This window comes from Rhinolophus sinicus, chromosome 9 (assembly GCF_057876585.1).
Source record: "Rhinolophus sinicus isolate RSI-liver-muscle chromosome 9, RSI-T2T, whole genome shotgun sequence".
Lineage (NCBI taxonomy): Eukaryota > Metazoa > Chordata > Mammalia > Chiroptera > Rhinolophidae > Rhinolophus > Rhinolophus sinicus.
This window is the reverse complement of record NC_142509.1, coordinates 19,028,698-19,055,562: the sequence shown is the minus strand read 5'-3', so window position 1 is coordinate 19,055,562 and position 26,865 is coordinate 19,028,698. Positions and strand designations below refer to the sequence as shown.

The window sequence follows — 26,865 nt, the reverse complement described above, 5'->3', positions numbered from 1 at the left end:
GTGGTCTTATTTTCACACTTTAATTTCTTCAGGCTGCCTTGGATCCTTTTGGAAATAAGTGGGTAAAAACCTATACAAACAAACTCCCCACCCAGCCTGGCATGCTCCCTTACCTACTTCCTGCTTGCTCTCTGTCCTCAGAACCTAGAGGTCCTGCTTGTAGTGGGGGGTGTCCCTCCTTGGGGTGGGGCAGGGTGGGGCATCACCTCAGAAATCATGCAAACCTCCTCCTCCGGCTCCATAAATGATTCATTTCCTCCAAGTGCCCTGTGCTGTTTTCCAGCAGAATCTCTGATAGGTATGAATCAAGATTCTGGCTCATATTTTCTGCCCTGACTGATGTAAGCTTTCCCTTTAGAAATCTTCTTCCCACATGGCCCACAGTCATTCTTTTATACTTGTTAGTATAAGTGTGTGTGTGTGTGTGTGTGTGTGTGTGTGTGTGTGTTCTTGGGTGCTGCACATGAAGGGAGCTGGGGAAGACATTCTTTTGTCTAATGGCATATTTCTGTGCTGATGGGTTCTTGGCAGCATTTAAATGCCTAGGCAGAGATGAAGAGAGAGGTTCCTAAGCTACATAACAAATTTCTAAGTCTATGATGACAGCAAGAAACAGCTAAGTTCTGAAACTGAGGAGAGGATGGTGGTTGGGGCCTCTCCCTGTCGCTTAGGCCAGAGGTCAATGAGGTATGGCTCAATCCAGACCACCACTTACTTTTGTAAATAAAGTTTTATTGGAACCCAGCACACTCATTGGTCTGTGAGTGCATGCTGTATAGCTGTTTTCACACTAAGGTCAAGGTTGAGTAGTTATGTCAAATACCACATGGCTTGCAAAGCTGAAAGTATTTACTAGCTGGCTCTTTGCAGAAAAAGCTTGCTGAACCCTAGTTTAGGATAAAATACAGAGAATGACAGTGCAATGTGGAGAGAGTCTCCACCTCTCCCGCTGGTTTATCTTTTAAATTAGGTTTAATATGGAAACTCGAGCCCTCTCAATTTCATCTGAAAGGGGCCAGAAGGACTGGGGTCCTGGGATTTGGGTTTGCGGGAAGATTGAAGTTAGACGTGGCTTGGAAACCAGGTCCAGGGTTGATCCGGGGTGTCCTGGAGGTGGCCGTATATGTGCGCCTGTGATGAGACCCTTTTGAACAGGCAAGCTGCCTGCTATGAACGCAGTTTCACCTTAAGCTTAAAAAAAAAAAAAAAAAAAAAAAAAAAAAAAAAAAATTCCCTCAATGTGGAATCTAAAAAAGTCAAGCCTGTGAAAAAAACAGAGTAAAATGATGGTTATCAGGGTATGGGGGTGGGAGGTGGGATAAGATTGATGGTGTTTAAGGTACAAATTTATACCAAGTAGTAAATAAGCCACAGAGATCTAATGAACAGTATAACGCATATAGACAATGGTATTGTTCTATAATGTTGTAATGTGATAAACATTGCTTCAATGGCAGTCGTATTATATGAATATATCAAAGTAACATGCTGTACAGCTCAGATTTGCAAAATGAAACATGTCAAATTTATCAAATAAAAGAAATGTATTTCTTTTAAAAAAATTCCCTCAAAGCCAAAAACCATGTGAACTCTGAGGTACCCGAATGAGCTGACTGATGGAAGGGGTAGAAAATAGGGCCTTTTAGGAAATATTTGAAGATGTGGATTTTTATAGCCTGGAGACGCAGGCTAACAAGTGCCACTTGCTGTTGGTTGTCACCACTTTCTGCACCTTCTGTGTGCCAGGCACTGCGGTAGGTGCCCTGTCAATCTCAGAACAGCCCTGCCAGCTAGCTCCCATTACCCCCAGTTGTCAGCAGAGGCTCAAGGGTGTGTCTCTTGCATGACATCACCCAGCGCAGAATCAGGGAGGGAGTCGTCAGGAGCAGGCGGGTCCAGCCCTCCAACAGAGAACGGGAGTTAGCCAGCATCTGAGCTGCCTTGCGGGACAGAAGGAAGAGCATCTTGACTGTGAGTGTGGCCAAACACTGGGGTAAGCTGTCGGGGAAGGTGAGAAATTCCCATCTGGGGAGAGGTTGGAAAGGACCAACCATTTTCAAGTGTATTTTCAGTACTTGGATGTTGAGCTGCTGGGTGACAAGGCAGTGGTCTCCATGGTCCCTGAAGACAACCTTTTGCCCTCCCCATCCCTCCACAGCAAACCCTTTGCTGGTCAGATCATGACAGCACCGAGCCCCGTTAGAACTTTCAGGGCCCTGAGTTATTGGAGATTTGGTTTCTAGGCAGTTCTTGCAACCAAGGAATCTAGACGGCTGGACCATCTCATGAGGTTCTTTTGTGATTCTGTGCTGAGCCGTGGTCTGCCTCAGTTACTGTCAGCCCCAGGGCCCCTCTCCCGCAGCCTTTGTCAGTCAGCCTGTGAATGCTTAGGGGTGTGAGCATTGCGGTGGGTGGTTCCCAGCAGGTTCCGTTGAGAGGAAACCAGACTTGGACGTCTCAGGAAATTTCCCGGAGAGAGTGAATGGGTTGAGGCTTTCCTCTCCTCCAGGGCAGATACTATTTCCTGACCTGGTGGGCTGAGGAGCATCCACCTGCGTTTGTCTGAGGCGCCTCCTGGAGGAACAGGCGTGGAGCCTAGTCAGAGGCTAGTGGGGAAGTCGGAGGGCAGAGTTCGCTTTGACGGGGGCAGACTTCGCCACTTTGCTGATGTCACAGACAGGGCCTCCTCTTGGGTGGTGTGTGGAGGTCTCAGTGGCTCCTCCAACCATACATTTTGCAAGGGAGTTTACTCTCTGTCTGAATTCAAATCAGAGCCTTCCTGAGAAACAAGCAAACAGCTCAGTAAGCATCATCTGTGTTTCTTGTCTTCTGCCTTGACCAAACAAGGAACTTCTGGAAACAGCAGCAATAGCCAGTGCTTCCCTGATAGACACCTGCAGGGTCAGATGCTTTTTCTGCATCTATTGATATGATAATGTGTTTTCTTTCCTCCTTATTAATGTGGGGAATTTTGAGTGATTTGGGGGTGTTGAACTAGCCTTGCATTCCAGAGCGTAATCTACTTGGTTGTGATGTGTTATTGTCTGGGTATGTTTTGCTTCATTTTTTGCTGCATTTTATTTGCTAGTCTTTTGTTGAGCATTTTTGCATTGGATTCCTGACAGATAATAATCTATCCTTTTTTCTTGTACTAACTTGGTCTGGTTTCAATATGAGAGTAATACTGGCCTCATAAAATGAGTTTGGAAGTATTCCCTCCTCTATTTCCTGGAAGAGATTGTGAAGAATTGGTATTATTTCTTTTGTAAATATTTGGTAGTGAAATTGTCTGGGCCTAGAGTTTTTTGTTTGTTTAAAGATTTTAACAGCAAATTTGATGGTTTTAATAGATATGGAACTGTTCAGTTTATCTGTTTCTTCTTGAGTGAGTTTTAGAAATTTGTCTTTCAAGGAATTGGCCTATTTTATCTAAAGTCATGAAATTTATGTACGTGGAGTTGTTCGTAATATTTCCTTTTAACATCTGTGGGATCCATAGTGATATCCCTCTTTCATTCCTGATTTTGCTAAGTTGTGTCTTCTTTCTTTTTTTCTTTGTCTGTCTAGCTAGAGGTTTATCAGTTTTATTGCTCCTCCTCCCCCCACCCCCCAAAAAAATCAGCTTTTGTTTTCAGTGACTTCTCTATTTTTTTGTTTTCAACTTTATTGTCTTCTGCGCTTGTATTTATTACTTCCGTCAGGTTTATTTTGCTGTCTTTTTTGGTTTTTAACAGTGGAAATTTAAATTATGGACTGAAATCTTTCTTCTTTTCTAATGTATGCGTTCAGTACATACATTAGTATAAATTGACCTTTTAGCACTGCTTTAGCTACATCTTAAATATTTTGATGTTTTTTGTTTTTTTTATTTTAATACAGTTCGAACTATTTTCTAATTATCCTGAGACTTCCTCTTTGACATGTGGATCATTTCATAGTATCCTGTTTAATTTCTAAATATTTAGAGATTTTTTCAGGTGTCATTCTGTTATGGATTTTTACTTTAATTCCATTATGGTCAAAGACACATGGATTAATTTCCTATTGCTGCTGTAATAAATTGCTGCAAACTTAGTGGCTTAAAACAACACAGATTTTATTGTCTTATGGTTCTGTCTTTTTTTATAGCCTCTATTTCTTTGCCGAGAACTCCTGTCTTTCCATTTGTTTGTTTCAAGAGTGTTTGCCCTTAATTCTTGGAGCATAGTTATAATGGCTGCATTAAAATCTTATTCTGATTATTCCAACATGTGGGTCATCTTGGGGTTGATGTTTGTTGATAACCTTTTCCCTTGACAGTTGTTTAGGTATCCTGGTTCTTCGTCAGATAGTTTTGGATTGGATCCTGGACATTTTGAGTATTATGTTATGAGACTCTGGATTCTGTTTAAACATTCTGGAGATCTTGATTGAGTTGTTTAAACAGGCAGTTAACCCAGTTAGATTGAGACCGCATGTCCTGGCCCACTTTCTGTGGCCTGTGATTCCACACTCTACTACGCACCACCCAGGGGTCAGTCTGAAATGTGGGCACTGGCCTTAGTTCTTACTGGTGTAGTTCAGTTCCCAAACCTGTGCTGTGCTGATTGCAGGTTTCACACATGTGCAGCTTGGAGGTGAGCGCAAGGCTTCACATACAAAGGATCCTTTCTCCAGCTCCCTCTTTTCCATGATTGTCCCCACACTCTCTGCTTCCCCAGGTTCTGACTAGAAAGCTGAGGCTCCAACCTTCCCGTGCTGTCACCTTAGTTCCACGCTAAGGATCCGCTGCCACTGTGCCAGTGGAGGTAGGGACCCTGCATCTTTGGTGATAGAGTGGAGCAATCACAGGGCCACTGCTGCTGCATCTGTGGGGAGGGCAACCAGGTGCCTCAGTTTTGCTGTTGTTCACCTGGAGGAAGATCAAGAGTTTGGTGCCACTTTCCCAGTCCTTTGGCTTAGAAGGACCAGGCTTGTTTGTTTGTTTTCTTTTTGTCTGCCTGTTGGTGGTTTGCGCTGGTCTAGTATCCAGGCTGGGACAGATAGGCAAAAACCCCAGTCTGCTCTGTGTGATACTATAATGGTAGACGTGTGTCATTATACATATGTCCAAACCCATAGAATACAACACCAGGAGTGAACCCTAGTGCAAACTATGGATTCTGGGAGATAATGATGTGTCGCTGTGGGTTCATCGATTGTAGGTCCCCCTCTGGTTGGTGCAGGATATTGACAGTGAGGGAGGCTATGGTGGGGGACGTCTCTGTACCTTTTGCTCAGTTTTGCTGTGAACCTAAAACTGGTCTAAAAAGGAAAAAGTTTAAAACACACACACCACCACCACCACCAGCACCACCAGCACCACCAGACAAGTCACTGCCAGGACGTCCCTCCAGTCCTGAGCTCCCTCCATAGTCCTGCTCTTATTTGCCTTTCAGAGTCCCATGATAGCTACTTCACGTGTTTTGTCTAGAAGTTTCAGTTGTGAGTGGGAACAGGCAGCATATGCTTTCTCCATCTCCCCTGGAACTGGAAGTTCAAGCGTCTGCCTCTGAATGTCCTTCTTTCTGTGTGCTGATGCTCTCTGGGATTGCCCACTACCCTGATGTCACTCTGAGGGTGTGGCTGGTGCTGGTCACCTCAGCCTTCCCCACTAACTCCGCTGCGGCCCCTCCTGAAACCCCTAGCCTGGCCCAGCCAACACCTTCACTACAGGCTCAGGCCTGGTCCTCTGTGACCCTCCTGGCCTTGTCCCTGACAAGCTGGAGCAGTGTCCAGGCCGTGGTGCTGCAGAAGCTCCTTTCTTTGCCTTCTGCTGGTTACCCAGCAGCACACCCAGTTCGCCAATCCCTGCTCTGCTCCAGGCCCTTCTGTTGTTGCCGTGGCCTGACTCACAAGACCTTGCAGGGTAGGTACAGCCGTCTGCACATTAACTAAATGTTCTGCCCACGTTTCGGGGTGGGGGTAGGGGTGGGGATGGGGGGAGAAGGCTGCAGGCCATAAATGCATGGAGCCCTTTGGCAACATCAGGGATTCCTGGCCAGAGGATCCCAGAAATTGCCCCCCCGCCCCGCCTGCCCTGCATGCCAGGCCTGCCTTCCCAGGAGCCCACTCCCCAGCCCCATATCCAGCTGTCATTCCCTAGAGCACCCGCCCCCAGCAGTTGTCATGGACACATAGCGTTCCTTCGTGGAATGTGCCCCACCGTGCTATGGGGTTCCTTCTTCTCTGTGGTGGGGGCCACAGGTGGAGTGGGGAGCACAGCACCCAGAACCGTCTGATGGGGCGGATGGCATCAGGTGAGTTATTGTTCCTCTCTGTGTCTGTTTTCCCATTTGTCAATGGGCGTGATTGTAGGAATTGACAGAGCTGTGTTAGGATGAGCAGTGAGGTCCGTGGCAGCCTGGCCCCTTATAGGTGCTCAGGAATGGAGAAGGAGGGGTTTTGTTTGAGACCATTTCCTTGCTGTACTTCTGCATAGGGCCCAGCAGCACGTGCTGGGTGGAGCTGTGGGGTTAGAGGCCCCGTGCACGCGGGCTGCCTTGTGTGGAGGCTGAGCTGGCTGTGCTCTCCCTGCCCCTGCCCGCTTCTGTGCGGAGCAGGCATGGAATCCAGCAGGAATGCACAGTGCGTTCTTCCCTGGATACTCAGGCCACCTGCACCATCTGGCTGGGCTCGTGAAGCACATGGGCCCGTGAGTTATGTCCGCACCCATGCCCACTCCCACATTTATGCCCCATTTTCAGAGGGAGAATCTGATCCCAGGCTAGAGCTGCATGCAGGTGGCGGAGGGAAGTCCCAGATGAGTGAGTCAGTCTTCGGGGTCTTCCATCCTCTCTCTTTCCCCAGGCATCCTTGGCTTGTCCAAAGGCCGCCCTTCTTTAGACACTGAGTTAACCTTGTCTTCTCTAGCCTTCTCATCCAGGGACTCACTGTCGACTTATTAACTTAGACCTTAGCAGTATTTCCTAATTTTATCTTGCTTTCTCAGCTCCGTAGCAGTGGGAAGCCTCGAGACCCCGTGCTCAGCCAAGCACAGGGCCTGCCAATATCAGATCTCCTGGCCTCGCGAGTGGTAGAACCTCTGCATGGGTGCCATCCTGGGTGCTGCACCTAGCGCAGTGCCTGGCTCCTACTCAGAGTGTGCTGGGCAGCTGACCAGCCGAAGCTTCTTTTTCTTAATAAGAAGCCTGCAACCCAGAGAGATGTAACTTGCCAAGGTCACCCACCTGGGCAGGGGTGGGGCTGGGTTTGCGCTTACGTCTGTGCTGCCCAGTATGTGAGCTCTGCCCTGAGCCACCAGCTTAGGTCCAGCCAGCCTGAGGGGGGGGCCTGTGGGTTGCCGGAGGGGGTAACCAGCCCTGCCACCTAGAGAGGAAGGAGCCTGGGGGCAGGCGGGGCCTATCGGAGATACGAAGTTCCAGCCCAGCTCGGCCACTTGCCAGCTGTGTGTCCCGGTGACTGGTCAGAGTCCCACCTGATAGGCCTGTGGGTTGCGTGGTTACGTCCTGCTTCAGCCAAGGAGAGAGACTGTAAGTGCTGTGGTGCTGCCAGGTGGAGGCAGGTCTTATTAACAAGGCCTGACGCTGAAGGCCAGGTCACAGAGCCTCTGTTCTGTGTCCGTTTGGCAAAGACAAGTGGGCACTGCCAGCCTGAGGAGGTGGGCTAGGCTTCCTTCAGTGGATGCACAAGCCTGCAGGCACACACGTGCCACTCACATACCACGTGCCACAAACATACTTCAAACACATGCACACACACGACAGCATATGCTCCACACGCACACGTGCACACACACGCCACACACACAGACACTTCTCTGTAAGGAGGCGATGCCGAGGGATGAAAGCCACTCCGATGGTTTCAGCCTACACTGGGGTCCAGAGCCTCAGAGAGAAGAATCTTTCCAGACTGTTGGGATCTGGTGGAAAATCGCCCCTCTGGAGCTCCTCTGCACCTTCTGTGGTCTCTTGGGACCCCTGACAACTCCTGGCAGAGCCCTGAGCTGGGGGGAGCGTCTGCACTGGGGCCTCCCGAGGGCCTGTGTGCCTGCCTGTGGCCCCATCTCCCAGATGCTCAGTTCTTGAAACGTGCTTCCTTCCAAGCAGCCTGTTCCAGCTCCGGGCTTTGGCAGCTTCTCTTCGTTGCTCCCACTGGCCCTTCTCTTGGCAGAGGCAGCCTGTGGCAGCTCTCTGCCCAGTGGTGACAGGCTGTTCTTGTTTGGAAACAGAAAAGACACCATCATTGCTTTTCTTTCCTCCCCTTTCCCAAAACATGAGGCTCGAGTTCAATGATGCACGTAAAGTGCTAGCTCCACGTGTGCACGTAGTAGGTGCCCGGGTCCTTCGCATCCCGCTTCCCTCTCTGTCAGCGTTTCCCCTCCCAGTCCTCAGTAGAACACAGTGACCTCGCCTGCTGCAGGAGGTGTGCCAGCCAGGGGCCCATGGAAAACCAGCCGTTGGGCCCTGGACACGTGGGGTCAGTGGGCAGACATTGCAGGCTCCCCTGGTTGTCACTGACCCAAAAAAAATCACTTTTGGTTTTTATGACTCAGAAGTGAGCTCAACCCAAACACCCTTCAGATGTTCTGAAACCCAGGCAAGTCCTCCGGATGGTCGTCAGCTGTGGGGTGTCTGTGTGAGCGTTTTCAGAGCTCCATGCACAGCTGGGCTCTCCGGAGATAGTGAACGGAAATTTTACTATGTGTAATCAGCTTTAAAAAGGGGGGTTGCCTTTAATCTCGTGTTTCCTGGCACCCCAGTGTGTTGGTGGGTGTGCATATGGGTGGGTGGTTGTTTATTTTGATCTGGGCCCTGGGATGGCAACATGCGTTGGATAAGTGGGTAGGGGGTTGGTTTGTCCACAAGTGGTCCCTGGGTCCTGGTTGGGCAGTGGCCTGGTGAGGAATGGGACTCAGGGACGTCCAGAGGAGGTTATGAGTAGTGAGGAGAGTTCTGGCATCTGGACGCAGGTTGGGAAGTCGGTGGAAAGTTGAAGAGGCTCTTACACAGGGCGAGAGGGAGAGAGAAACTGGGAGAGAGTCCCCCTGGCAGGGGGGAGTGAGTGTCAGGTTAAGTCACACAGGGGCAGGGGTGGCTGGAGCAGCAGGCTGGGAAGACTTGGTAGAATTCAGAGGCCCAGGAGAGCCATCAGGATGGAGAGCCCGGAATGGGACACTGAGGGCGCCCAGTCTGGTCGGGTTACAGGGCTCAGGAGGGAGAGTGCAGGCGCTCAACCTGCAAAGGCAGAAGGAGGCCGGGGTGGTGGGCACGAGCCCTGACACGGCCCGTGTGTGAGCTGGAGCAGTGGGACCAGGACTGAGCCCGAGTGCGGGCCCAGAGACCCACGGCAGCCTGACGCCTGCGAAATAGCGGGGAGTGCAGGAGACGGGTTTGTGGACACGATCTGACCACTGCTCACGGGGCTGGTTGGTGAAGGTCAGCGTTGCCGTTCCTGGCTCTGCAGCACGTTGCACCTGATACTCTTGATTTCTGAGACACAGTGAAGGTAAAAGCCACAGGAGCCTGAGAATAGATTCAATTCCTGTTTCACTTCTAGAGCCTCCTTCCTGCTCTGAATTCCCTGGAAGCAGAAATGCTGTTGCCCTGCCGTCTCGGACAGAGGACTGGGTGTAAACCGAGCTCGGTGCTCTTTGATTGAGGGAACTTCTCCACAGAGGGAGGACGTCGGTGTTCAAGCCCACGAGTTCTAAGGCTTGACGGAGGCTGCGGAAAGGAAGGGGCGTCCTGTGGCACTGATGAGTCATGGGCCTTTCTGGCACCTTGGGATATGTGGGTGTGTGTGCGTGTTTCCGATTTTTCAAGGAGGGACATTTCAGAGTGCCTACTGCTCAAGGCCAAGTTGCTGTCTCAGTGGGGGCTGACTCCTTAGCGCTGGTGGGGATGGTGGCTAGAGGCCTGGCTTGTCACCTAGCTCTGAGGCCCTCTGCATGCTGCCGTGCCGCGCAGGTGCCCTCCAGATTCTCACACCCCCTGGAGAAAAGCTAGTCTCTCCAGACAGGTTCCTAGAGCCCTGCTGTCCACTTCTATGTGGCTCGGAGCATGGCTGTCTCCTCCCTCTCGTCTCCACCCTGCCACGCCAGGGCACACCAGGGCTGAGCCTTGGAGGGAGCTCGGGGGTGCTTGCCTGCACTGCCGCCACGTTGCTGACTCATGCAGCCTCTTTGGAAGGTGGCTCTGAGATGGTCTGGGTCCAGCTGGATTGCCCCAGCTTTCCTGGTGACATCCCTCACCCTCTAGCCAAGAGTGGTGTGTATGCCCTTCAGGTGAGAACAGGGAGACACGTGCCTGCACAGCCAAGAGTGATTTTAAGAAGACAAAGCGTTTGTTATGGGAAGGATTCATGTGGGCAGAGCCAAGAGCCACCAGCTGTTAGTGGTCGGGGTTCCCTTCACGAAGACCAAGAGAGGACTGACACCTGCTGGATGCCTGTTGTGTGCCAGACATCTGTCGTGGGGGTGTGATCTGACTGGGTCTCCACTGCTGTCCTCTGTGGGGCATGGCGGTGCCCCCTCTGGAGGTAAAGGGACACCGGGACAGCAACCTCAAGCAGTGGGCTGGGGTCCAGGTCCTGAGGAGCAGGGACGGGCCGCATTCTCTCTGGGCCTATCCGGGAAGGCTGAGCTCAGATTCTGTGTATCAGTTAAGTACCCAACTGAGGTGCCAGCCTCATGGTGAGTGCTGAGCAGGATGACCGGTCGAGCCACGCTGTTATTCTATGACGTGGGGTATTTCTGGGACAAGTGCCAGGCTCAGAGCTGGTGTTAGACACCTCTGGGGGCCTTTCCAGGTGCCTTGTCTCTCCGAGGATTCTTGGAGGGCAGCGCTTTTCCTGGGGTGTCTACACCTGACGGCCCTAGGGCAGTGGTGGTCCGCAGTGCCCTGCCCGTGGGTTGAGTCTCTCCCCGGAGGACCCACTTTTCCCAAAAGGGGCTTTTGGAACCCTGCAAACCCGACCCTTGTCAGGACCTGCTTTCCTGGCTGGGCCAGCAGGTGGCAGAGATGGAGCCCTGAGTGGGCATTTGGCAGCTGCGGCGGTGGGGGTGGGGAGGTGCGGGGAGCAGGATGGGAGCCTGGTTGGCTGGGGAGTGAGCCTGGTCCAGGCTGTCACACCCTGATGACAACTGGGATTATCACCCTAGGTGGTAATTCCCACGTGGCAGTTTCAAGTTTCAGGTCAGGAGCTGAGGCTAGTGCTCTGTCTTCTCTTGCATCTGGACTGAGATCCTAACTGGCCCTTTTCCCCGCCTGGCCCCTCAGCTGTTTGTGAGACCCTGTGTGCCGCAAGCACTGTGGCCTGCAGACTCTGAGGCCCCACGGGGAGTGGGGAGAGCTCTCCTCCTGCTGATTTCTTGCTGCAGAAGAGAACTGTGAAAGCACCTCAAATCTGGGATGATGGGGGGCTCAGCTTTCCTGGTGGACCAGCTCTGGGCCTCTGACTGAGATGGACAGAGTGCAGCCAGCATTTGGAGCCCTGGTGGGTTTTGGGGTGGGCCAAACAGATGGGATCCCCGGGCCAGGTTTACCCTCTGGTCACCCTCCGGTAATCGCCACCGTGGCCCGACAGGTGCCCCAGGCCCTGCTGGCATGTGGCTCCCAGCCCCAAGAAGAGTCTTCGCGGCAGCCCACGTTTGGGCCTTGCCACGTTTCCCCAAGTGGAGCCCTCAGCCTTCTGTGGAAGTAGAGAGCAGAGCCAGCTGGGAGAAGTCAGCAGGAGGAAATCATGCGGTTTTCTGGAAAGGAGCCTGTAGTGCCTATAACTACCATAGGTTGGACCATGTGAACAGCAGACGCTTCAGATAATTATGATAAATGATACTTGTGCTCTGGACGCCTCTCCCCTCTGGCAGGGGAACAGTGGCCTGCTCGTCACCCCTCAGGGGGATGGGTGGAGTGTCATTATCCCCATTTCACTGGTGGGAACGTTGAGATAAAACAAGCCTCTGAGCCTCCGCGGCCTTGGTAATCCTGGTTTGTTTGTTGTCTCTCTTTTGGGGAAATGGTATAAGTCCCTGAAGGTTTGGGGAAGGAGGGGAGGCTGGGAACAGAGGGATTGTATTTCCTTTTCCAAATATGTAAGTCAAGGATGGGAGAGTTTCTGGCCACCTGATTCATGCACACAGAAGATTTTCCAGGAGAAAATCCATTTTGGCCTAGACTTCAAAACTCTGCCGCCTCCTGGTCTGTTCCTTAGCTTTTAATGTCTGCTCACATCTGGTACATCTCAAATTCTGATGCAAAATATAAAATATCATCCTCCTGCCCCAGCTCACCCCCAGAATGCCTCAAGTTGGGGATCCAGCTGTGGCTAAACCCTCTGATTCTGTAGGAGGTGGCCTTGGCTGGGCAGACCTACATGGGTAGATCTCGCTTGCGACTCAGCTTGCTAACTGCGGGGCTCAGGGCATTTCGCTTCCACTTACAAGCCTTCAGGTTTCACCTGCAAAAGAGAGATACTGATGTCTCCCTTGTGGAAGCGTGAGTGCGTCTGCCAGAAGTCGTGGCTGCTGCTGTGTGCCCACCTCAGGCTGGCATCCTGGGTGCCTTCCCCTCTGTGCACCTAGAAGCCAGTGAACCTCCCAGGAGCACTGTAGATTGGGGTGACCCCAGGCTAGGGTGGGGGTGAGATAGTGAGATTTGCAGACTAGCCCCCCGGGACTGAGCCAGAGCTACACCCCTGCAGGGCAGGAATATGGGTGAGTAGGTGGTTCCTTCTCCCAGTGTGGAGACTGACTCAGCGCTAGCCCTGCTCCGCGTTCATGCCTCTGACAGAAAGGACGTAGGCCTTGGAATCAACCGAGGATGAGTGGGGCTCCCTTAACAAAACACCACAGACTGGGGCTTAAACTACAGGCATTTATTTCTCATAGTTCTGAAGCTGGAAATCTGAAATAAGGATGCTAGCCAGCGTAGTTGGTTCCTGGTGAGGATTCTCTTCCTGGCTTGCAGACATCTGCCTTCTCTCTGTGTCTTCACATAGCAGCGAGAGAGAGAGAGAGAGAGAGAGAGAGAGAGACAGAGAGAGAGAGAGAGAGACAGAGAGACAGAGAGAGACAGAGAGACAGAGAGAGAGAGACAGAGAGAGAGAGACAGAGAGAGAGACAGAGAGAGAGAGAGACAGAGAGAGACAGAGAGAGAGACAGAGAGAGAGACAGAGAGACAGAGAGAGAGACAGAGACAGAGAGAGACAGAGAGAGACAGAGACAGAGAGAGAGACAGAGAGAGATAGAGACAGAGAGAGACAGAGACAGAGACAGAGAGAGAGAGAGAGAGAGAGAGAGAGAGAACTCTGGTGTCTCTTGTAGGGACACTAATTCCATCTTGGGGGCCCCACTCTCATGACCTCATCTACACTTAATTACCTTCCAAAGGCCCCACCGGCAAACACCGTCACACTATGGGTTAGGGCTTCAACATATGAATTGGGAGTGGGAACAGATACTCGGCCCATAACAGGCATGTGGTCAGTCTGTCCCCAGCATTAGTCTCCGACTTTTGGGTGCTGCCAGCTTGTCACTTTAGTACCGTCTGTTTCCTTGTGTGCACGTAAGCCCCCCTTTCAGAGCAGGGTGATGGGAGTGAGGTGAGCCCCATTCTCAGGCCCTCTGGTTGTGGAGGAAGCATGTGAAGGTGTAGGGACTTCACTTAGGGAGCCCCTCACCCTTTCCGCTCTGCCCTTGGAGGAGGGGGCAGTTAGCTGGTTTATTGTGCAGGGGGTTCAGAGTACGGTTTGGTTTCCCTAATTCCTGACATATACAGTCACAAGATGGCAGGTGGTTCTGGTTCATTTTCCAGTAGGAGAGTCTGGGGCACATCTTCAGTAACTTAGCTTCTGAGTGAGAATAGTGCTATAAGGAGAGCCCAGGAGCGCACGGACATGTTGGGTGGCTGCAGGGTACAAGCCTGGGGCTGGCCTGGTGCCCTCTGACTGCATGGGCTCAGTGGCTGCCCTTTGCTTTCTGCCAGCTGAGTCTGGAATTTGGAGGTGCTGTGGGCATGCTGCTGAGCATGGATAGCCCCCAGGCAGCTGCAGCCAGCTGGCCAGGGTCCCATTTCCATGAGCAGGTGAATCATTGATCGTTGAGATGGGTGGGAAGTGGCTCCTTAGCACTGGGGTCTGAGCTCCACAATTACTGTATGTGTTCCTTTGCTAGGGCTGTGTAACAGAGAACTGCAAACTGGGTGGCTCGAGTGCTAGATGTTATTATTGTCTCTCATTTCTCAAGGCTGAAAGTCCCAGATCGAGATGTTGGCAGGGTTGGTTCATTCTGAGGGGTGTGAGGGAGAATGTGTTTTGGGCCCCACTCTCTGGCTTGTAGATGGCCGTCTTCATGTTGACACAGTGTTCTCCCTCTGTGCCAGTCTGTCTTCAAATGTCCCCATTTCATAAGAACCACCCCAACCTAATGACCTCATTTTAACTTGGTAAAATACTGTGGCTCCACACAGGTCACGTTCTGAGGTACTGAGGGTTAGGACTTCAACTAATAAATTGGTGTGGGGGGACACAATTCAACGCATAACACTGCTCTTTTCTTATTTAAATTTAATTTCTAAACCTGGCTGTTCATTCTTTTTTTTTTTTTAAATTGTGGTAAAATACAACATAAATTTATCATCTTAAGCATTGCTAAGTATGGTTCAGTGTCATTAAGTACATTTACGTTATTGTGCAACCGTCACAACCATCCATCTCCAGAACCTTTCCATCTTGCAAAACTGAAACTCTAGCCATGAAATAACTCTCCATTCTCCCCTTCCCCAGCCCCTGGCAACCATCGTTCAACTTTCCATCTCTATGAATTTGCCGATCTTAGGTACCGTGTACGTCATGGACTGAATGTTTGTGTCTTCTGCCTCCCCCCAAATTCACATGTTGAATCCCTAACTCCTCAGGGCCTTTGGGAGATAATTTGGTTTGTACGAGGTCGTGAGGGTGGGGCCATCATGGTGGGATTAGTGCCCTTGTAAGAAGAGACACCAGAGAACTTGCTCTCTCTCTTTCCGTGGACACGTACCAAGGCAAGGCCATATGAGCACACAGCAAGCATGCGTCCGTCTGCAAGCCAGGAAGAGCGCTCTTGCTAGAACCCAACCATGCTGATCTCCTTCCAGACTTCCAGCTTCCAGAACTGTGAGAAAATAAATTTCTGTTGTCTAAGCCACTCAGTGTATGTTACTTTGTAACGGCAGCCCTAGCGACGAATGCAGTCACATAATTGGAATCATAAGTATTTGTCTTTGTGTGGCTGACTTATTTTGCTTGGCATAAAGCCTTCAAGGTTCATCCATGCCTTGCATATTGCAGAGCTTCCTTCTTTTGTAAGGCTGAGTAATATTCCATTTTATGTGCATACCACATTTTGTTTCTCCATCCATCCCCCGATGGAGTCTCGGGTTGCTTCCACCTTTCAGCCACTGTGAATGATGGGTGTACATGCACCGCTCCCCAACCCTCCCAGGCCTTGTTCGGGCGGGGGAGGCAGTACCCAGGCAGACATGGGGAACAGGTGTGCTTCCTGCCCGCCCGGCTCAGCCTGCCTGCCCATGGCGGGGCCCTGGCCCGTGCTCAGTGTGACGACTGCCAGTTGGAAGAGCCCTCCCTTGACACCGTCTTTTCTCCCTTACCCTCGTTTCCTCTTCGGGAAGCAGATCCTGTGCCTTTGCCAGTACTGAGCGACCCCACCGATGGCTTTCCTGCCTCACTTCCCACGCCACTCCCAGACCATCCTCTCTTGAAGGGCACTGCCCACTTTCACCACCTTGCCCCTCTTCCCAGTGATTCATTGGCCAGCCTCCTGCTGCCAAGGTGGCCTTGGGTGCCGGACACTCAGCGTGGCCTTTGCTCTTCCTCCTCTTTCCGTTCCCGCCCCCTCGCCTGGCCTGTTCCTTGTGTGTTCAATGTCGTGGTGTCTGCTCCCACTGAAGCTAGACACTCTCTCTACCCATCCCTTTGGAGTGACCATCACAGAAGCCTCAGGCCCAGATGTGCTGCCAGAGAGTCACCTGCCCTTGTGTCCCCTGGGGCCCCCCTCTTGTTCCAGACCTTCATGGCCCCTGATACCTCGTAAATCAAAGCCTGAGTTCTTGGCCTGCTACCCAGGGCTCTCCACAAAATTACTTCTTCCTGCCTCTCTCGTCTTATTCCCAGCATGTTGCCTTCCCCAGCCTTTCTGAATTTGTGAGCCCTAGGAGATTCCGCAGCTAAGTTACCTCGTAACTCCCTCGTAGGGCGTCCTGCAGCCCCTCCTCTGTTTGAAGGCTCAGTCGTTCTATCTCGCAAGACCTTAACTCCAGAAAGTCCTGTGGCCCTTTCCCGGCCTGGGCTGTACCTTCTCTGACTCCTCAGCGTCACTTCCAGGCCATGAGCTGCGTCTGTATTAGTCACCTGTGGCTGCTGTCACAGATGACCACAAACTCAGTAGCTTCAAACAACAAATACGTTTTCTCTCACAGCTTTAGAGGCTGAAGTCCAAAATCAAGGTGAAGGCAGGCACATACTCTCTGGAGGCTCTGGGGGAGGATCCTTCCAGCTCCTGCTGGCCCCATGCTTGACCACGCCATTCTGATCTCTGCCTCCATCTTCATGTAGCCTTCTACTCTTCTGTCACTTATAAGCACACTTGTCATTGGATTTAGGAAATATAGGGTAACCCATGGTGATCTGATCTCAAGGTCCTTAGCTGAATTATATCTGCAGAGATCCTTTTTCCAAATTAAGTCCCATCCACAGGTTCCAGGAGTTAGGATGTGGGCATTTCTTTTTGGAGCCACCATTCAACCAACTACAGTGACCTTCCCACCTTTGTGATCCAGGGGAGCCAACATCTGCCTCTCTCTTCTCCATTAGGTCTTGGCTCTGTGGTCACTTCCTCGGGGAGATGGTCTCTGCTGCCCTGCCTGAAAGTCCAGCTGCCGCTTGTCGGTGGATTTGCTGTGATGCACATGTCACGTGACTCCTGGGATTCTGCCGGCCCCCGGGGCCAGGGGCTGAATATGTGGTCCTTGCTCTCACTGGCCCAGCAGAGTGCCTGGCATGAAGTAAGGGTGTCGTACATCTTGGCTGAATATTAGGTTCTCAATAAATACGTTACTTTGATCGTCTGGGGCCAAACTGCCTCCAAGAAATCTTTCTGAACGCTGTTGTTGCAGAGTCAAGGTGGTGGTGAAGAATAATAATGACATCATCCCATGGCCAAGGGCTGCAGCTCTTCCCAGCTGGGGTTCCGGCCTCTGCCTGCCCTGCCCTGGCACCAGCTGCTTCCAGCCCCAGGCCCAGAGCATAATTGATCTTTCCGTCCCTGAGGATCGAGGAGCTTTAGGTACCCGTGGGTGCTTGGAGACAGAAGGTCCTTGAACAGCATTCTGGGTGCTGATTGGGGCTCCTTGTTTGCCCACAGTGGGGGCGCTCAGTCTTTAGTGCTGAAAGTCACAGGCAAAGTTGACCTGCTGGTAATTCAGTCTCCGACCAGCTGCAGCCCAAAGCCTGAGCGGGAGGAGCCGTGAGAGCTGTTATACCTGTTGGCCTCTCCCTCCCAGGAGAGCAGGCCCTGCCCGATGGTATTTTGCGGCCTGTCAGGAGGACTTGACAAGTCTCGAGGCCTTCTGTGTGGCACCTGCTGATCTAGGCTGTCACCTTCTGTCTGGGCAGCTGGCCTTTCCATGCTGGCCTGGTAATGTCATTGTCGGGGTGACAGCATGAGGGCTGAGAGGTCCCAGGATTCCAGGGTGCTCTTCTGTGTCCTTCCTAGCACAGAACCAAAGACTCTGATGGCAGGCCTCTTGCCAGGATGCATTGGCTCATCCTTATTTATAAAGAATTTTGACCCATGTAGTGTAGATGCAAGAAGGAACAGCTGCCAGCCTGACCATGGAGGAGAAAGTAAAAAAAAAAAAAAAAAAACCACCGTGAAGACCAACCAGATAACTCAGAAAAGACAGCAGCCTCTCACTACCCACGGGTGGCCCTGTGTCAGGGTGCCAGGTAGTTCTGACGTCTGTCCGGAATGACGCTCTTGGTCTTCAGGAAACAGCTGGATTGTGTGTCGGGTTCCCTGTTCGAGAGATGAAAACAGATCTGGCTTTGTTGCTGTTGGGTTTTGTGTTTTTTTTTGTTTTATTTTTAGGTGAAGGTACATAACATGAAACTAAACATTTTAAAGTGAACGATTCAGGTACATTTAGTATATTCACAGTGTTGTGCAACCACTACCTCTATTTAGTTTCAAAATACTTTCATCCCTCCAAAAGGAAACCGCATGTGCATTAAGTATCCACTTTCTGTCTCTATGGATGTGCCTATTCTGAACATTTCATATAAATCAAATCAGGTCTTTTGTGATTGTCTTCTTAGCATAATGTTTTCAGGGCTCATCTGTGTGTAGCGTGTCTCAATACTTTTTCTTTTGGAAGCTGAACCATACTCCATTGTATAGCTCTGCCACACTTTGTTTATCCATTCATCAGTTGGTGGACACTTGAGTTGTTTTACCTTTTGGGTATTGTGAATAATGCTGCTTGACCATTCTGGTACAAATTTTGGTTTGCACACCTTGTTTTCACTTCTTTTAGTTATGTACCTAGGAAGGGAATTGCTGGTTCATAGGGTCATCAACTCAGCCTTTTAGAAATGTCTTTTCTTTGGAACGTGACTGAATAGACAGGTGACACAGGTGAACCTGGATGCAGTCGGCTCCACCTGTTCCTCTCTCGGAGACTCGGTCTCCTTGTCTGGAAAATGGGCATCTAGAAGTTCCTGGCCGCGAAGAGGATGGGCAGGATTCAAGGAGGTGACATGTGTGCGTGGTCGGCACTGTGCGTAGTGCAGAGGACACGCCCAGGAAAAGACAGTGGGTGTTTTAGTGGATATTTTGTCAAATATATGTCAGTGATTTGAGGCTTTGCCACTGCTCAGGAATCTTACTTCCTGGAAGCGCCGCAGATATTCCCACCCCGTACGAGCGCAGTGTTCTGCATAATGAAGAGCCAGCCCTCGGACACTGACCCCAGGACCCATGGACAGAATCTGCGCTCAGCTCACAGGGCAGTGGGAGGAAGGCTTATGCTGTGAGTAGGTGTGGGGCCCAGAACTTGCACTGATCCCTGGCACCCGTGGGCCTATTGGTGAGACCTGGACCTCTTCACTTCAGCTGCAGTTTTCAGAGCCTCTCCTGGCAGGGTGATGCCTACTTGGCAGCCCCCCGACCCCCCAAGGATATGAGCTGCAATCTATAAAAGGAGCCAGCAGCGCCACTCCATGGCCACGGTGCTGCTTGCCCACGAACCAGGGGAGAGTATGGGGCTGAGAGAGGAGGGCTTCTGCAGGTGTGATGGGCTGGGACTCCAGGCCTGCCTCTGCAGATGCCTTTCTGCACGAGCTGGCCCAGCCGCCAGAAGGAAGGTGGTGTTGCAGCCGCTTTACTTTGTAAATAAATAGAGCTCAGCCATTTGCTGAGAGTGTAAACAGGGACGGGAGACCGCCCTGCCTGTGGTCTTTCTGCCTCTCCCACCCGAGTTCCTGCTGTTCCTCCTCGCTTTCTCTGGTCCCTGGGACAGTGTTTGTTAGAGAATCATGCCCCTGGCCCTTTCCAGCTGTTTCTCTCTGTTCTGGGCAGGGAGAGAGGGCTGAGAACATAACCTTTGTTCTCCCAAGGGCTTGCTGCAGGGGATCCTGGATCCCACACCTCTGGTGCAACAAGCCATCTGAAAGCAGGATCTGGGGACCCTTTAGGCACATTGGGTCCATGAGGGCCTCCATTTGGCTGCTCATAAGTGATGTGGGGCCAGCGGTCTGAGTTTGGTTCTGCACACATTTCCTGGGAGCCCCTGCAGCACGGGTCCCAGGGGGTCTGGCAGCAGCCTCAGGGAGATGCATGCTCCCTGACTTGTGGAAGTGAGAATGGGGAGGGGAGTGTCGAAGTTATTGGAGCTGTTTGGACAAAGGCTTGGAGAAGAGACAGACAGACAGATGGACAGGCTGTTGAGGGCTGAAGGGACTGAGGCTAGTCTGAAGGCAGCTGGTGCTTTCAAGACAGATGTGGTCTGGCTCTCTGCGAGCAGGGAGGACAGTGTTGAGGGTACAGGCACGTGCCATTCACTTGTCATCGAGGGGCCCTGTGTGGGCACCGGGTGTGATCTGTGATGGGCCAGCTTCCCCTCTGACCTCGGAAAATCAGCTGGCAGGAATCTCATCCACAGGAGTGAGAAAACGTGGTGGGCAAGGAAGAGGCCCAGGAAAGGGGATGTGTTAACTCTGTAATTGCTGAGATGGCTCAGAACCCATCGTGTGGCTGTTGGAAACTGTGTGCCAGTTTGTGTGGTCCCAGAGTGTGATGCCAGGTGCTCCTCCTGAGGTGACATTGACAGAGCACGTGCAAAGCTTTCCTTTATTGTTTTCATTATTAGAGAAATACATGGGGAGAGGAATATCCCATCACCCTGCCTGCTCTCATCAACTCAGGGAGCATACTGCTTGGAAGTTTCGATACTGTGCTTGTTTTGTGCTTATTTCAGTTGTGGTTACAAAGGGCTGCTGGTGATTGAGGGCGGTCCCCCTCATGCCCTACCCCTGCGCAGCCACCCCACCATTGCCACTGGCTGGGAGGGAGCTTAGGAATTTGTGTGTGTACATCTATGTGGTTGAGCATGCGTAACATAAAATGAACTATTTAAACTATTTTTAAGGGTACAGTTCAGTGGTATTAAATACATTCGTAATGTGCAGCCATCGCCACCATCCATCCCCAGAACTTTCTCATCTTCCCAAACTGAAACTCTGTCCCCATTAAACACCACCTCCCCTTGCCCCCTCCCCTACCCCCTGGCACCCACCATTCTCTTTCTGTCTCTATGAAGTTGGCTGCTCATGTAAGTGGAATCACATACTAAGTGTGTCTTTGTGACCGGCCTGTTCCAGTCACTGAGCACAATATCCTGCGGGTTCATCCACGTCCGTGTGTGTCAGAAAGTCCTTCCCTTCTTAAGGCTGAGGAGTAGCCCGCTGTATGTCCATACCGCGTTCTGTTTCTCCGTCCACCTGTCAGTGGGCACGTGGGATGCTTCCAGCTTTGGCTGTTGTGGATAATGCCCCTGTGCACGAGTGTGCAGGTACCTGTTCGAGTCCCGCATTCAGTTCTTTTGAGTCTGTGCCCGGAAGTGGAATTGCTAGGTCATACGGTAATTCTATGTTTACATATTTGAAAGATTTTTTTTAAAGCAGTGTTGTCCTCGAGGTGTAAGAAGGGGGCATGACCTGGGCACTGTCTGGGAGACCTCCTCGTCCTGGGACTTATTCCTCCCTTTTTCTTTTTTTCTTTGGCCTTTTTTTTCTTGCAGCAGAGAATAGATTTGTAGAGTGGTGGGGTTGGGGCTGCTAAGCCAACTTGCCTGGAGAGGGGGAGGTTTCCGATTATTTCACTGTGTTCATCCTTTTTCCACACTAAGCCAGCCGCTGTCTGCAGAGCTCAGGGCCAGAATCGGCCTTGCTCTCCCCCTTCCCCAGCTGCTTAGCTGTTGGTGATTCTCCCTCGTCTCCCTGAGCTTCCTGTAGCTATGGGATCCTTGCCCACATCCACCTCTCTCTAGGGTTTGGTTTCAGCTTTGGGTGGATTTTCGCAGGAAGTGCGCAGCTGCTGTGGCCACCAGCTCCCAGTCCTGCCCGAGCTGTGGAGGCCCAGGGAGCTTTTCCTGCTGGATGTTCCTGGTAGAGGTGGGAAGAACGGGCCTCTCTCTTACTTTCCTCTGGTTCCGGGGAGATGGCAGCTTTCAAACTCTTATGCTCAAGAGGAGGGGGACCTTGTTTGTGGGGGGACCTCAGGTGTGAAAAACCAGTGTGAGAGGAAGGCAGGTCCTTGCGTGCTGGTTGGAATGGGGAATAAATAAATGGAGGGCGTTCTTCCCTCACCCCCATCACACTTGCATTGGAACAGGCTGGGGAATCAGTGGAATGAGGGGTACTGAGTCTGTGTTAGCTGGGACAGTGAGCGGAGACCTTCCACCTGAGGGGTGACCGGCCGTCCAGATCCCAGGCTTAAAAGCATCAGTCACTCAGACGTTGGTGTGGGGAGATGTGTGCCCAGTGGGAAAATGCCTCGGTTCTTTAGTTAACCAGGTCCTCATAGTTACCCAGTGGAGTTTGGCTGCAAAGCCTGGTCCCTTGCTCTCACCTGCTGGAGGTGAAGTGTCCACAGCCATTGGTGGCCCTTTTGATACTGGCCAGGCATTTGGTTCTTACACCGGATTTTCGCCAGGGTGTCACTAAGCCAGCAGCATGTTGTTTCACAAGCGTGAAATCTTGCAGCTCCTCTGGAGTGAGCCCTGCATCCCCGAGTGTGACCCTGAAGTTCTTACTGGGGAATCACTTGGCGTTGGTATGTCCTTGGATGTGACCTCTGTGTAGTCACTGGCCTGGAAATTAGGTCGCAGCGCCCAGACAAAGATGATAAAGAATGTGTTGACTTAAAAAAATATATTGTTATTTATAAAAATAAATCAGTTTAAAGGTTCATGGAGAGAACGTGTGGATGCTGATAATCCTGAGCTAATCATGTGAGAGGCAGGTCCAGAGCAAGCGTGGGGAGCAGGATAAGGGAGGAGGTAGAGTCAGGGGCTCGATAGGGCAGAGCTGACCGCACAGACGAGTGACAGGAGCGTTGTAGACCTGAGTGCGCCTCCGTCAATTGTTTAGTTCACACTTCAGATTTGTTTTTTTTAAAGATTTTATTGGGGAAGGGGAACAGGACTTTAGGGGAACAGGACTTTATTGGGGAACAGTGTGTACTTCCAGGACTTTTTTCCAAGTCAGGTTGTTGTCCTTTCAGTCTTAGTTGTGGAGGGCGCAGCTCAGCTCCAAGCCCAGTTGCCATTATTAGTTGCAGCGGGCGCAGCCACCATCCCTTGCGGGCGTCAAACCAGCAACCCTGTGGTTGAGAGCTCGCGTTCCAACCAACTGAGCCATCTGGGAGGCAGCTCAGCTCAAGGAGCCATGTTCAATCTTAGTTGCAGGGGGTGGAGCCCACCATCCCTTGCAGGACTCGAGGAGTTGAACCAGCAACCTTGTGGTTGAGAGCCCACTGGCCCATGTGGGAATCGAACCAGCAGCCTTTGGAGTTAGGAGCACAGAGCTCCAACTGCCTGAGCCACCGAGCTGGCTCCACACTTCAGATTTTAAAGTCAGGAAAACTGAGAAACGGACGCCCCCATGGCCCAGGGAGACCATCTGGGCTCGTCGTGAGGACAGCCCTACCTGGTAGCTGAGGCTTTCCTCCCAGGCTGCCTTTCGTGGGCAGGTTTCCAGTAGGGGCTGCTGTGACATAGGCTTCGTATCCTGGATGTTGAGTGGGTAAGAAGACCTCTGTGCTCATTTTATTTATTAAAAAAAAAAAAATCTCTGATTCCCCCAAAGGAAGTAGAAGCTCAAGTCAGATCATCTTGGGGTGTGGGGTGTGGAGTTGGGGTTCTGCAGTAACAGGGTTTTGTGTTTTTTAGTTTTTGTGTTTTTTAATACAACTGAACTCTCCCCAGTCGTCCTCAGGGATGCTGAGTGAGACCTAGCTGACTGCCTTTGCAGAATCTTGAGGTCCTGTGGTGGCCTGAGTGTTGATAGCAACGTGGTGGACTTGGTTCCTGGAATCCCCGCAATGGCCGATGCATTAAGGAGCCCAGGGCACCTCGGCACAGCTTCTTGGGGGATTCGGCAGGAGACCACCCAGCTCTCGGGCTTCCCCCACCGCGTCTGCTACTCTCAACCCAGAACTAGCCCTTCCTGGGACCCTCCTGTGGCCACACGTACACACAGGTAGAACCCAGCCTGGCCTTTGCAGTTGGCGCCTGTGTGCAGACACGGGACGCGGGTGGGTCTGTGCCAGACGTTGTATTGGGGTAGTGCAGCGGGTCTCAGCCCCGGCTGCCAGCTGGAGTCCCCCGGGAAACCTTTATAACCAACAGGGCCCGGGCCCCCCTGAGCTTCTGATTCAGTTGGTCTGTGTTGGGGTCGGCTTCATTATATTTTAGAAGCTCCTCGGGGATGCTGCTGTGCTGTGAGGGCTAAGGACACCTGTTAGAGGGTGTGCGATGTGCTGGGACATGGAGGGAGAAAACCCAGGACAGGCAGAGGCATTCGAGGAAGCGGGGACTGTGGCCAGCGGGGGACGCCCGCAGCTTGGCACCAGAGCCACTGCCACACACTGGCCTCCAGGCTGAGCCTGCGTTGAGCACCTGCTCAGTCCAGCCACAGCTCGTCCCAGCTGCCCATGTGGAAAGAATCGAAAACTGGCTCCCTCTGGGATGGCTAGGTCAGCTCCAGAAGTCCGTGGGTGGCCCTATGCCCACCTGGCCTGGGTGGTCTGGGTACCGCTACACCTGGAACCTGAATCCAGTGTGGGTGTTTGGTGCTGGAAGTTGTTGTCATCTGACAAATGAACACTTCAGAGGCCACCTGTGGTCGTAACCTTTGGGGGGTCTGCTTGCAGGTGAGTCATGGTGAAAGTGACATAACTTGATTGACATTTCCCCAATCGGTGTGACCTCTTGGGAACCCCATGGGCTGTGAAAGTGCCCTTTGGAAGAAGTCAAGAAGTGGCCTTCACCTGAGGCTTAGCACAGGCTAGGCCTTGTGGGTTGATGTCCTGGTGAGGAGTCTGGGAACAGAACTATAGAAGGGCCAATGGGTGTGGCTCTGTGAGTTCCATTGGGAAGGAGGCGACTGTCTTCGGGTGTCTTTGGAAGGAGGTGTTACTCTCCATAACCAGATAGTCCCCAGCGGCAAGGAGCCTGTCGTAGGACAAGCCACCCTCTGTTCGCATAGGCATACTTTGCGTGAGGTAAAGGTGGTCTGGGATTTTACCAGACCACCTGGGGGCTGGGCCGTGAGTCAGCAAGGGACAGGATGAGGGAGGGGAGAGGGCTGCAGCACCCATTCCCTGGGCTTGGACTGGCAGACGTGGGTGTGGGGTGCTGCTCATGGTGGCCATGGCTTGCACCTGGGCAGGTGTGCAGGCCTGTGCTGCTTGTTCCACAGACGTGTACAAGGACCGTCCCTGACAGCAAGATACTAGCGTGTGGGGTCCCCCTTTCTAGAGTGTCTCAAACCCCTCTTCCAGGACAAGGGCAGGCATGCCCCAGGTAGCATTTGAAAGCTCATCTCGTTTTGTCTGGGGAGTGAGCCGCTGTGCATCCTCTCCTTGCCCTGGGGTCTTGGGCCAGTCGGTTGTGAAGATGAGATCAGCATCCCTGAGGTCCCTGTTTGATGCCTGCAGGTGACAGTGTCAGCTGGGTACTTGCTGGGACAGGTGGGGCGTGGACACTCCCAAGCCGACGAGCCCTCAGCCCCCCTCCCTGTTCTAACACAGGCTGCTTCTCTGCACACACAGATACGACATTCGGAACGCCACCTGGCTATGGCTGTGCCGCGGACCGGGCCGAGGAGCAGCGCCGACACCAGGACGGGCTGCCCTACATCGACGACTCACCCTCCTCCTCACCCCACCTCAGCAGCAAGGCCAGGGGCAGCCGGGACGCACTGGCCTCGGGAGCCCTGGAGTCCACCAAGGCCGTGAGTCCCAGGGCGGGGGCCAGGTGGGGGACGGGGGCCTGTCCCAGCGGCTTCCTGAAGCACAGCCACGTGCTCAGAGGTGGTGACAGAGCAGCCAAGCTTGGATGTCGAGTCACTAAAACTCCTGCCTTATCCCTTCATCCTGGGCATGAGGACCGCCTGCTAGACGTGTGGTACAGGGTCATCATGGAACTGTGTCAGCCGAGCGTGGAGGAGGCAGGCAGCTTGAGCTGAGGACCTGCAGTGTGTCCCCACAGTGGTGGCCCCGCAGTGGTGGCCCCGTGGTGGTGGCCCCGCAGTAGTGGCCCCACAGTGGTGGCCCTAGCAGTGGTGGCCCTGCAGTGGTGGCCCCTCAGTGGTGGCCTGCAGTGGTGGCCCCGCGGTGGTGGCCCCGCGGTGGTGGTCCCACGGTGGTGACCCCGCAGTGGTGACCCCTGCGGTGGTGGCCAGCAGGGGTGACACCCAGGTTCTTGTCCCTGCACTCTGTGGAATGTACTTGCTCCCTTTTACCAAAGGGGGTGTTGACAGTGATTCCGTCCATTTAACCAAGGCCTTTCCCCTCAAGATCTCGTTGTCGTTAACAGTCCTGCTGTCACCTCACCTTACTGTTGTGGAACTGAGCCCTGAGGTCGTGTGGCGAGTGCGTAGTGGCACATTCAGCAGACGCCCTGCTGCACGCTCGGAGAGGCCGCTGGGCCAGCCCCGCCTGGGGGCACATAGAGGGGCTGTCCCAGAGCTGGCGTGCTGGCCCAGCTTGGCACGGAGTCTCACTGCTCTCAGTGGTCCCATGGCTTAGGAGAGCACTTCCTTGGTGCGTTGGGGCCCAGACACGCACCCCCTTGCCCTGGGGCAAGGGCACCCCTTTGAGCTCTGAGGTTCCTTCCTTCTTGGGCTGAGAAGATTGCTCCCCTCGCGGTGGGTTGCAGCTCTGTCTTTCTGGTCCCTTTGCCCCTAATGGCAGATACCTGCCCCCATCTGCTTAGCTTCTTTCTGGGTGATTTCTACCCAGGTTTAAAAACGAGAGGAATCTGGTTTTCCTGTTGCTGCAACAAAGAGCTGTCTAGTGTGTCTTTTCGCTTCAGTGGCTTCTGTGGGCTGGTGCCTCTAAGAAGCTACAAGACTGCGTCTTACTTACGCTTTCGTGGTTTCCAAAGACCCCAGAGCTGCGCAGGCTTCTTATTCTGAAACATGAGGATGGGAGGGGAAGCTATTGCGTAACACACAGCTGCCCTCTGGGGCTTCTTATCCAGCGTCCAGTTTCACCGTTTTACAGATTAGGAAACGGAGGTTCAAAGAGGTAAAGCAACTTGCTCGAGG

At 52.5% G+C, this 26,865-nt stretch overlaps 1 protein-coding gene across 1 annotated transcript in view; it reads left to right on the top strand.

Annotated features, from left to right (window-relative positions):
• BCR (BCR activator of RhoGEF and GTPase) overlaps positions 1–26,865 on the top strand; it is a 117,342-nt gene that overhangs the window by 36,627 nt on the left and 53,850 nt on the right. The window contains exon 2 of the mRNA XM_074321712.2: positions 25,367–25,548. Within this exon, the coding sequence (XP_074177813.2) occupies positions 25,367–25,548 (182 nt within the window). The remainder of the gene's footprint in view (positions 1–25,366; positions 25,549–26,865) is intronic.